Genomic DNA, 13,102 nt, shown 5'->3' on the forward strand with positions numbered 1-13,102 from the left:
ACATGTGAAATACTTTGACCACCACATCGGGGTCAACATGTGAAATACTTTGACCACCACATCGGGGTCAACATGTGAAATACTTTGACCACCACATCGGGGTCAACATGTGAAATACTTTGACCACCACATCGGGGTCAACATGTGAAATACTTTGACCACCACATCGGGGTCAACATGTGAAATACTTTGACCACCGCATCGGGGTCAACATGTGCATACTTTGACCACCACATGGGGTCATCAATACTTTGACCACAGCGGTTACATCTAGTTCTTCTCGTCAGTCACTCAAAAGGAATAGCAAGCACCAACATTTTAATAACTGGGGTGGCACCTCGCTTTCTGAAGATTTTTTGTGTTTTTAGTCTTTCTCTTTCAGTGTTTTCACATTTTTGTAATTTACCTGTTGTAAATTTCCTTTTTCCTGTATTTTTTAATGCTGACTGGGACTGGATATCAGAAAGCTGATGCTGACCGGTAAGCCAATCAGTGAATTACTTGTTAATGTGTTTTGTCCTAAATGTTTATCAAGACACAGTCTAAAACAAAAGAACTAGCCAGTTTCCTAATCGTTCAGAAAGCATCAGCAATGATAAAACTAATTCTGCGTGTACTTGGTGGTCCTTTGGATAATTGTCACTGTAAATTTAGTGGTTCTTCACACTTTATTTTACTGTGTATTCACTGGTTTGTTTAACCAATGCAATGACAACTAAAATTGTCAAGACAAATATTTAAAAGCACTAGATTTTTTCATCTGATATCAAAACTATCCTACATGTATGTATCAGCACAATTTTTCTTTGGCTTATCATCAGATTGATTACTAGATGACCATTGACTGGATGACCATTGACTGGATGACCATTGACTGGATGACCATTGACTGGATGACCATTGACAAGAGAAAATAATGTCTCATCATTGTTATTGTTATTGTTAGATTGAATTACAGTGTGAGAATTAATTGAAATATATCACTTACATGACTACAATCAGAACCATAAATTTTTTAGTCTCCAGCCGCAAACCAAATAATTCCAACATTGGTTCTCTTGGCAGTGATCGTTGAAGTGGAGAACCTAGAAACAGGATACAACACATTTTCATTCATTGATTTGAAATGTGGAAACTCAGGTAATAACACTTGATGAAAACAATTATTCCATTGTTTTGTAAGATTTTGGTTGGCTTCATTTATTTTTAAAGTAAATCCATACAGAACATTGTCATGAAACTTGAATAAAATTTGTATTTACACCACATTTCTTGAAGTATTTCCTTTGCAACAACAAGTAAGGCATAATAGTAGATACAGGTATGCCAATATTTTTGGCTGCCTCATTCTCATATGTAAAACATTGCAATTTCATTTCACATGATAAATTGTTTACATAATTCTTTAGGCTATATTTTACATTTAATCTTGGTTTCTTCATTTTTGTTTATCGAAGCTTACAAGTATGGAATGATGAGTAGCTTGTTTACGGTACTTCTAGCCTTGAAAATCACAAACTTTTAACTTTTGCTCAAACTTTCTTTGAGCTAACTTTCTATAATTCTCTTTATAAATTAAGAATAAAAATACAGGCTGTGTTGAAAAGCTGTGTACCTCAATATGCTTTGGAGAGTAGTACAAGAAACTGTATTTGACATTAAAAAAAGAAATAATGCAAAAATCATTAAAAACTGCAGCTGCTGTTCTTTTAATCTGTCTGCAGCATTGAATACCTTTAGCTGATGATATATGTGGTGATGTTATTGGAGTACTTGTCTGGTAGTCATTTGACATGGCTGTTTTCTCATCCATAACATCAGCTGTAACTCTGTTTTGGGAATGTTTACGTCTTCTCATTGCTGTTGATGTTTTCTTTCTCTTGAATCTAGCATTGGTTGATAATGACGCCTTGGCCAGGTGTTCATCTGTATACCATTCAAAATCACAGTAAAACTTAAATTCAATATTACATTTATAGTTGTGGGTCATTCTGTTTTCAATGGTTTATAAACATGAGAATAGTGAATTGGAGCTGTCTCTTGCAAGGAATTTTCATTACTGATGTAAGACGTCTGCATGGAAATAAAATTCCTTTTCCTTTAAGCAATAATCCTGCTGCAGGTGGGTGTACATGAGATGTGGGTACAAAGTGCTATATATAGCATGAGTCACAAAAGTGCTATAGAGAGTGAATTGTACACAAATGGAGCATACATCCATCTGTGAAGGGGTTATTACTATTATATCAATACTTGACCTTATGGCATTTAAAGTTTTTTCGTAGTAGTTTTAGGACCAAACACAGGAGAAAGCAGAATCAATTATTGAGCAATCATCATAGGACAGAAATTCATCACCAAGGACAGAGTGTTGTTGACGGGAAGGATACAATAGCACGCACACTTGGCAATGGTATTGGAAGTGATACAGACATCAAGAGGTGAAGCCACTGATTTGGTGAGGTCCACACCAAATGCTCTAATAAGGCAGTTTTAATAGCAACATTCTAAATGTTGACACTACTCTTTGTATGACTGCTACATATTTGAATATCATTCACTTAATTTTGACTTTGAGTTTGCCAGCTATCTAAATATGCTCTGTCTCCAAATTAAGCATCTATGCTACCCTAGTTGAGGGACCATTTTATCACTGGTAAAAGTTTTTTCTTCCAATCAGAACAACATATCGGTGTGGCTGACACTCTGATATAATACAGAGTAGATACCAGTCCATTATGTAAGTAATATAATTATTCATCATGCCCATCATAAAGTATTGCTGAAAATCTATGTGTTCAATGGCTATGCCACACATGAATTAACTTGCCCTGACAGGATTTAATTGGGATATCTACAATATACATACACACATGATATCTACAATATACATACACACATGATATCTACAATATACATACACACATGATATCTACAATATACATACACACATGATATCAATAAATCATTCAAAGTTCTTACTACTTTGAACTGACTGAAAATACTTATTTTGAGCATCGAGAACTGCAAGGAGATCATTCCAATGTATTGAGAATTTCAAGTAAGACAGCAAATACCTCATAACGGATTCAGTGGATGCAAAACATGACAATCAGCAAAATTACTGTCTGCTATTCCTACATGGATACATCTTGTCATTATGTCTTTGTATGTTGCCATGACAGCAGCAGGAACTAGATAAAAGTCTCATCAACTGGCGCAAATCTAATTGTTTCTTTTCTGTAACTCCATCACAAATTGAACAGTATATTTGTCATCTATTAATAATTCATAAATTGAAATGCATAATTAAATATGCAGTGGAAACTGGCTTCCATCAATCTGGCATTCTTTTCAATCAACGTCTTTGAATACAGTGATGAATATTTCATTAAATCAATCTGTTACCAATGCGTTTTACTCAATGTGTAGATAAGAATTGTCAGATACAAGCATATAGTCTCACCTAACATCCTGTAGTTGTCCTGGATTCCTGCTCCAGCATTCTTCTCAATTATAGTCTTGACCAATCCCCAAACAGATTTTTTGTATCGTATTTCACAAGTTATCCTGAACAAATACATTAATAAATTTTGATCAATAAATATAGAATTTCACATGAATTCAAGAGCTGACCTGTTATGCATTGAATATACTTTGATCATCAAACTAGTGAAATCATAAAAAGTTACTTCTTTATTCCAATATTACAGAGTATATTCATTTTGGCAGGTACCACAGAACAAACAGTCTAAAAGCAGTGGTTTTGCCAAGGTTTAGGAAGATCAAGCAAGGTGTGGAAACTCTGTACCATTCAGTTATCCTCTCATATTATTGTATTGATATTCTAATGGGGAAGAACCTTAACAAAAACACAGATTAAACCATAAAGTTGGACATAGTGTTTGATAACCATGCAACTACACATATTATGTTTATTAATGACATTGTGACCCACTGTTCAACTGTGCTACTACAAGTATTATGTTCACCAATAACATTGTTAATTTTACAGATGGTGCCTTGATAACTAGACAGTTGACAGCCTCCAGTATCTTTCATTGTCTTGGCTGTATAACCAAATGTGAGCTAAAAATGTTATTGCTTTTTGGGGTTTTTTTAATTTCAATTTTGTTCCTGTCGTCGGGTCTGGGTCATTATCATTATCTTTGCACACAATGTCTGTCTCATAAAGACCAATGTCTCGAGATTGAGTGCTTTCTTGGACCATGCTTGATTCCTGATAGTCGATACTGAACTTTTGTTATGCAGTGTCTGATGTTTTTCATGTATACCACAAGTGCTAGATAGTTGGAATAAATTTGTGGAGACAGTACTAAAGCAAAATGTAACACTGAAAGTGACCTGTGTTTGATTAAGTGAAGCAGACACTAATTCGAAACGTGATTCTGGACCACCATTTTACAATCATGAGGGAATACAGCATTGAAACCCCCCACCCCCACCCCCTGATATTAGCGGCAAACAGTGTGAACTCCTCCTTTAAAAGCCCCCTTAAGATCCAGAGGGCAAACAACATAAATATGGACAGAATATTGATATCAATAAATAGCTTTTGCTTGCATTTTAGCTTCTCTATATTGTAACAATTGATAACACTAATAGCAACAAGAGAGAATGAATTACCTGAGTCTTGACTGGGTACTGGATACTCTTGTAATGCAATATTTATTAGACACATAGAAATTATCACCATATGGTATACCATGGTTCACTACCTCAGTTTCTATAACATAGCACTGGCCATCTTTACTCAGATCTTTAAGGTAAGTCTGTGTTATCAATCAAAAACATCAAAGTCATCAAAGTATATATCTACATGCCATTCCCATGTCCATGATCTATTGTCAACTGTACAAAGTGCAAAGCCATTAAATAAAAATACAAATTTCATTTCCTTTGTTGTCTTCATAAAATGGTGGGTATTTATTAAAGTCATAAATATTTTAATCATTTGATATTGTTGTTGGCAGAAAGTTTGTAAGACTTTGATAAAGATCACTATTGTCAGGAGTACTGGGTAATTCTATTGAATCTAGCAGATTAAAATAAGCAAAAATGAAATTCAACATTTAAATTTACAACCTTTCCAAGTAACATTAGCTGATACTACACAATACAACAGTGTGAAATTAACAAGTATGAGTATCTTATCATAAATTTTATGACAGAGGATGTAACTATTAAGCTGTAGTTATGTGCATAAGGAATGAACTTTATCATGACATTAAACGACTGGCTGATCTATGACATTAAACTACTGGCTGATCTATGACATGGTGTTGCATGACAGGTATTATGAGGTGTTGTGTTTTACAAATGAAGGGAAGCTGAATTCAAAATTCAACTGGCAATGAACAAAATACTAGTAATAGTTTTGCAACGCTTAAAGTGGTCAGCTATCTTCTGGCAATTTTAATATGATAATAACACCATAGCTAAAGACGATTTCATGTAAAATTAAGTCATTTAAATGTCTCTGTGACAGATTTGATGGTAACTTATTGAGTTTAAAACGAATTCATCATTTTGTCCAAGTGACTTGTCAGAGAAATACAGGTTTGTTGAAATGCAAATTTTGTCATTTCACCTGTACAGTTATCAGAAAGCTGGTACCAAAAACATACAACTGAACTCAATGACGAAAGAAAAGAATTATCATGTTGAATGAACTTGTTGAAATGTTGCAAAAATACTGGCCAAGCCTGACTGACTGAATGTGTTAGTACAGGTGTTAGTTAGCAGAAATTGTCACAGTGAGGGCACTGCTGCAAACTTTACTGAAATTACTTTGATCAAAAGTTAAACAAAATATGGTAAATGACGAGATCTTCAGGAACTGAATTAGCAGTGGAATTTATGGTTTCAAAGATCTCTTTGATATGATGTAGTAATATTGCCAATACTGGATGGAACTAGACTATGGTTTTTGACGTCAGTTTGAAACATGCTGTAATCATTAGCTGTTAGTTTGCATTGCATGTTATGGATTGTACGTAGAATATCTGACATACTTCCACAATTTATGTCATAGCTTTAGACCAACAAAGAATTACAAGACTAATTAATCCCAAAATCTATCCCAAAGGCTTTTCTACGCAAAAATAAATCAGTCACAATTATCACATCTTGTAATGCCTTGAAAGATTCATTGAAATAAATTTAGTTTGTAGAATATTTCCACTTTTCACAATAATTGTCAGCTACACTTATTTAAACATCAAATTACACATAACTTAATATTAATGTTATACAAGGAATAATACCTTGTTGGAAATAACTGTTGCAACCTTTATCAAACATAGTCTGTACTACTATGCAGTTTAATCAACACTTGGTTCATGCTATTCCAGACAGATGACCAAACAATGCTTGCTACAACATGCTTGCTACAAACACACACTGAAACTAATCAGTCTTGGCTATTGTCAGACAGTCTTTTTATTCAAATGTCCTTCAGTACTAATGCTCCTTTCATACCGGTACATCCATACATGTACCTAATGCTTAGACAGACAGTCATACATGTACCTAATGCTTAGACAGACAGTCATACATGTACCTAATGCTTAGACAGACAGTCATACATGTACCTAATGCTTAGACAGACAGTCATACATGTACCTAATGCTTAGACAGACAGTCATACATGTACCTAATGCTTAGACAGACAGTCATACATGTACCTAATGCTTAGACAGACAGTCATACATGTACCTAATGCTTAGACAGACAGTCATACATGTACCTAATGCTTAGACAGACAGTCATACACACATACAGAAACACCAAAAATCAGTTGCTACATAAGCTTATACTATATCAGTTCACAAAAAGAATATGAAACCTTTATGCACTATCACAGATATAGCAGCAAAAGACATTAAAAGCAGTAAATTTATGCACCTGGACTTCTGAAGATTCACTGGTCTTGGGTCCAAAGGAAGCAAATAATGTTAGAGTATAAGTCATGTTGCGAACCATCTTGTTTTTGTTATCTTGCCAGGGAAACATTACTATGTCTGAAAGAATGATGACAGGGAGGATAAAAGAATTGGTGAGGGTGATGTGTTGCACTGAACAGAATATATGTACAGATTGTACGAAATAAAAGCATGGTACATGATTGTCATGTGTAAAATATATCCCTACTCAAGATATGATCTGTGCCATTGCAAATATCCTTCCTTCTCTTTAGAAAGCTATCATTTGAAATTGTGAATATTTTCCAGTCTGTGGGATAGTGATATCCTTTGAACAAATGTTTTGACAAATTCAGACAACTTTTGTGTTATGTATAAAGTGACTTTTTGTAAAGACTGTACCATTTGTAACACAGGATACATGTATCATGCTTTTATTGGACCATTACTGTGCTGTGAAATGATTGATGTCAAGTAGTAGCTGGAAAGACAGTGAAGAATCACTTTGAGGAGGCCACCTGTTTCAATGTTGTTGGTACTGTAGCAGGTCCAATCTTTGCCCTGTTAGTAACCACGTAATTCACAATTCGTACCTCTCTCCCCTCATTCAGGGTCTCCCATGGTTCAGCCTTGTAATCTGAACAGAAGTGCTATTATTAAATACATTGTTTCTGCAATGCCCAGCCCTGAAGTCTGGATGTGAAAAATCAAAGTTTGCAGAAAACTCATCAGTGTCAACATAGAGGTAACTGCTGATTGAGTTATTGATGTTCACCATCAAAGGTAGCCTCTCTTGAGTTACAATGTACACTATGAACATAGCATATAGCATACAAATTACAATGTAACCAAAGACAGGTCCTAGACTACCCCATTGCTGCAAACACGGGTGGTTTGTGAAGACATGGGCCAGCTCTGTGTGGCATGGCTCTGTGTTGTAGTGAATATACAAGAGCTGGCGGCTTCACCATGTGAACGTCTCGGGCTGGCAACTCAAGCCTCAGTGACAACACACAGCCCTGCCATGCAGAGCAGGGAAACAGCAAGCTTTCATAGAAGTATCACTAGCACCACAACAAATTAAAGGCATGTGCACAGAAACTATTTAGGTTTGTGATGTTGCAGCTCAAAACCAAACATTTTTTCACCATCGGCTGACTACCTGAGATTTTTACTTAGTTGGTATCAAATGTGTTGACTATTGCTCTCAGTTGGGTACCACTGGTGATGTCATGCCACGTGACCAATACCTGGCTAATATCAACTCAGATTTTTCCGAACAGGCAGAATCTTTTAACCATATTAACAGTGAAATACAATACTATAGAAATAGATATCCCAACAATGTTATGGATTTTTGGAAATTGTGAATATTGTTTTATGCGATTCAATTACTCTGACATACTTGTACAAGAAATAGGTGAGATAAATATGCACTTTCAACTTAAAAAGACAGCATTCTCTGTTACAATATGATGACATTCTCTGAAGAAGTCTGACATTTCAACTCCTGCAAGAGACACAGTTCTACATTGAACATTTAATTTGAGTGTAAAAGTCACAAAGCGATGATACAGGTACCTTGATTACATTGTATGTTTTGTGAATAGACTGGACATATATACATATAGAAATAAGATGTCTACATATTTGCTGCTGACACCATACCAGTACATCTCCATGTAATTTTTATCAACTGAATACATCATTGCCTAATTGAGAATGTCATCTGAATCTTGATTGCTGATACAAAGACTCGCTTTCAGTTTTCTAATTACTATATCTGAAGTTGATATAAACAATCCTTATCTGACAAAATGATCTCCTTTAAGTCTTATCTTGTTAACTCCTCATCAATGTGACCAGATTACAGTCAAAGATGAAAGGTTTGATGTAAAACTTTTGAAAGTTATCAACAAAAAGAGAATTTTTGATGTAATCTATTCTTTGATAAACTTGGTGTTGAAACTTTCTCAATCAACTGTCAGTGTATATAATTCAAATTAAAACAATAAAAACATTACAAAGTAAAGAACGATATTGATATGTACTTACTCATTGTCTTCCTAGATTCTAGGAATTCTCTGTAGAATGTATTAGTGTCAGAGAATAGCATCTCAAAGAGTTTGGCAGCAGAAAAATCATAGACCTCATTGATACACTTGCGGCCTGGATGTTCCCTACATGGACACACTACCTCACCTGATAGATATAACAACAACAGAAAATTAATCAATGTAATATTTGCAGCTATATCAAGATCAACCAAGAAAATGAAAATGTTATAACCTCAACTGAGATACAACACTGTACCCAGTTCATTATACTAAGGCTTAGCAATATATAGAATTTAAGTAAGTAAGTAAGTAAGTAAGTAAGTAAGAAAGTAAGTAAGTATGTATGTATGTATGTATGTATTACCTGTGACAAAGTATGTATCAAATACATATAGACAGTAAAATCACAGGTGTATGTTAAGAGAAGGAATGTCATTTGTGCAGGCCAATATACGAATGTTAATTTCTTGGCCATATCACTAACATGTAGCTTCCCTAATAAGAAGTACAAAGAAATTGAAAACCACATGAACAATCTGCATAATTCATGACTGATTCAACTATATATGTGTAATATATGCAGGCATATATCTGACATCTTCCAATGGAATGGTGCTGTTTGACACTGTAATACCAAAATAGAATGTGGCACTGGGTTACAATGGTTACAGAATAAAATTACGAGACATATAGAGCATCATCAAAAAACAAAGAGAATTAGAAATTGCAGTACATGTATCACACATAGTCAGATCAATTTTTTGCTCAAATCATACAGGAGACCATTGCCAATCATTCCAAGGTCTCTTTGAAGGGGTCTGAACTTCACAACACAAGATTTGTATGCAGATGTCATGTTCAGTATGTGTAAATACTGTGTGAATATGGCTTGTATTATTACATGATACCATTAATGTTTTATCCAATACCCGGCAGAGTTATTCAAAGATTCCATACATACACTGTCCATTCCAAGGTTTCTGGTAGATAAAACGTATAATTTAAAATGTCAAAGTCAAAACCAAGATGGAACCAACAGATGTTACATTGATCTAAAACATTCTGCCTCCAAAACAGTTTGTGATACGCATCAGTCAGTGCCAATACTTCTTTCTAAGCAGAACCATGACATCATCACAGCACTATCTCAGTATCTCTTATATCTTTAAGGGGCACTGCACCCAACACAGTGTATTTTGCTCAAAAATCACTTTTTTGCAAATATAAATTCAATTTTAATCAATTTGTCAACCCAAGATTAAAAATAGCGCCAATGGCACTTGATCACAACTGGCACATTGTGAAACTACTCTATCTCTGGGTACACCTGTACATGAAATACTGAATGAGTAGGTGCTGCTGGTTTGGAGTTTGTCAGTAAATGCACACAGAAAACAAAGTCCCGAAGTAGCGAATTCCAGCCATTTTCAAACCACACAGTTTATCAGTGGGGTAAGCAATATTCGCAAAAATCACATTTCCAGGCTAATAGACTATGTTTTACGAAATCACGTCCTTATTACAAAATAAAACGATCTTTGTCTTTAAATCAATGCGCCAGTAAACAGGTCCAGCAGCTAGTTATGTCATCAAGTCTGTAATGTTAAGGGTCATAACAAATGTGAGAAATCTAAAACATTAAATATGTTGTTTTTTATCAATTTTATTACCAAAAGCGCATGAAAATCTCTGATACTTTGAATCAGCCATCCTGCATATTTGTAACATTCATCAAAACCTCATTTCTGTTCCATAACTCATTAAATAGTCCACAATGCAGGATTGGTGTACATTCCAAAACTACATATATGAAAGACCCTAAAATCAATTAGTTAAAGGGGGGGTTAGAAATATTCCCAAAACTATCTAACGGCTGCTCCGTTTGGCTCCATTTTTCGGAATCGGAACCTTGGAATTAGTCTGAATATCTCTACCAAATATCAATGCAGTCTGTTCAGCGGTTTTTGACTTTTTGTCGTTTACGGAAAATGGACACTGTCCACCACCGGTTGAAGCTAACCCTATATCACAACTTCCAGATGTGATAATGACCTATGGTCATTATGTTAAAAAATACCGCCAATGGCGCATTATGACCGCCTAGTATTATCGGCATTTATCAACAACCACACTCACTGTGAATTAGACAGACCACGAAGTCAATGAGCAACATATAGCTGAAAGACTATTTTTCACATTGCGATTTTAAGCTCATTTTTATGAGAAAAGAGACATGTATATATATATATATATGGAGAAAAAGCAGAAGACATATTTGTAAATTGTTTGTTAAGTGACAATCATATATGCATCTCTTGAAATTTTGTGGTTATAAGGTATAACAGTAGTGTAAGAATAATGAGGCATGAATAAGTTAGTAAAGCTAAGTTGACAGTCATTAAGATTACAAAATTATACACTAAGCTGGGGAAATCTGATTGAAATAAATGTTGAAAAGTAGCAAAGTCATGGTCATCTTTTGTCTAATACCTTGTGTAAGTTCATGAACTTTACATAAATCTTGCTATAGATTTGTTGCTAATGGGCAATAACTGTGTTTCAGATCATTTGAGAGCAATCTATCCATGACAGGTTTAAATTGTAATATACTTCTATTTAAAGGAGAGAAACTTCTCAAATAATTTTTTTCCCTGTAATTTGCTGTGAGAACACATGGACAGATGCTCAGGACTCTATGCTGGTGCTACCTTGATAACTAACCTACAACTTGTAACGCCATTGTCTAACCTGTTCACCCCAATTTCCCGTAGACAGGTCCACACTCTCCACTGATAACAATGGGTTTGGGCCATACCATTGTAGTGAAAGACTGTAACATGTGAGGTTGTGGATACTTAATCTCTGGAATGTCAAAGTCTGTATATTGACCCAAGGATGTTTACTTAACAAATGCCTAGGGTCATCTCAAAAGTGAGAATCTAAACTATGAAATATGGTTTTTTTTAATGCTTTTGATGCCCAAAAGACCATAGAAATCTCTTATACTTCGAATCAGCCATCCTGCATATTTCTAACATTCATCAAAACCTCATTTCTGTTCAACAACTCATAAAACAGTCCACAATGCAGGATTGGTGTACATTCCAAAACTACATATATGAAAGACCCCTAAAATCAATTAGATAAAAAGGGGGTTAGAAATTTCCCAAAACTATCTAACCGGCGCTCCGTTTGGCTCCATTTTTCGGAATTGGAACCTTGGAACCAGTCTATGTATCGGTATCAAATATCAACGCAGTCTGTTCAGCAGTTTTTGACTTTTTGTCGTTTACGGAAATGGACGACATCAAACACCGGTTGAAACCACCTCTATATCACAACTTCCAGTTGTGATAAAAAAGCAGTTGCTCGATAAAGAAGTGATAATTTATGCAAATGTATACAAATCACCTGATTTCCTATCTTCTCTTTTCTCCCAAATTAAAGACTTCCTAAGAATTTAACTCCACTATGGCTAGGTCAAATTTTCCGAAATTTTAACATTATGTTATAAAATGACTATTTTGTTTGGCAATCAAGTTCTTACATTTTGAATAAGAGGCATTTAATTTTGCTATCCATGTTTTTAATCACTTGTTTGAGTGTCAGTTTTTCAACCCATGCCATTTTAGAATTAGGACAGATAATGCAAAAAGTCATTGTTTCTACAATTATATACTCTTCTTCCAAGCAAATATTACATTTCAGAAAACAGTGTCACGTTTTCGACCCAAATTAATTTCTATCATTAATACCAAAATTGAAGTTTTTAACCCAAATATATACCCCCTTCATCCTTCAAGTAAACTATTGCTAACATACTAAATTTAGAGTCTCTGCTTTTTGAAAATATTAAGTATGAGGGGGTTTCCTTGTCATCTTAGATGAGAAATATTCCTTTGAAAAAGACTGTGTTGGCAACGTGTAGCTCCACCTTAAATATAATTTTACACAGAATATCACTGCTCTGTACTAAGCACATAAACAGTCAAATCCTATAATCTTTTAAAATGTAGAGATAATCTTCATCTGACAGAAAAGCATTCATCAGGATTTCTGAAATTTTTCTACAAAATAATTATTCAAAATTGGTTCCAAATG

General features: G+C 34.7%; 1 protein-coding gene across 16 annotated transcripts in view; it reads right to left on the reverse strand.

Annotated features, from left to right (window-relative positions):
* The window catches only part of LOC139126542 (protein Aster-B-like), a 123,442-nt gene that overhangs the window by 8,071 nt on the left and 102,269 nt on the right, over positions 1 to 13,102 (reverse strand). For 12 of the 16 annotated variants that reach the window (XM_070692600.1, XM_070692603.1, XM_070692598.1 and 9 more), the window contains 6 exons: positions 9,000 to 9,146; positions 7,463 to 7,581; positions 4,648 to 4,793; positions 3,467 to 3,570; positions 1,735 to 1,926; positions 989 to 1,085 (listed from right to left, as the gene is read on the reverse strand). In XM_070692600.1, the coding sequence (XP_070548701.1) occupies positions 989 to 1,085; positions 1,735 to 1,926; positions 3,467 to 3,570; positions 4,648 to 4,793; positions 7,463 to 7,581; positions 9,000 to 9,146 (805 nt within the window). Of the gene's footprint in view, positions 1 to 988; positions 1,086 to 1,734; positions 1,927 to 3,466; positions 3,571 to 4,647; positions 4,794 to 6,927; positions 7,044 to 7,462; positions 7,582 to 8,999; positions 9,147 to 13,102 lie in introns of all 16 variants that reach the window. The other 4 variants (XM_070692601.1, XM_070692599.1, XM_070692597.1 and 1 more) reach the window with 1 other exon arrangement.

The sequence above is a fragment of the Ptychodera flava genome (assembly GCF_041260155.1).
Source record: "Ptychodera flava strain L36383 chromosome 3 unlocalized genomic scaffold, AS_Pfla_20210202 Scaffold_27__1_contigs__length_13241970_pilon, whole genome shotgun sequence".
NCBI classification, from domain to species: Eukaryota; Metazoa; Hemichordata; class Enteropneusta; family Ptychoderidae; genus Ptychodera; species Ptychodera flava.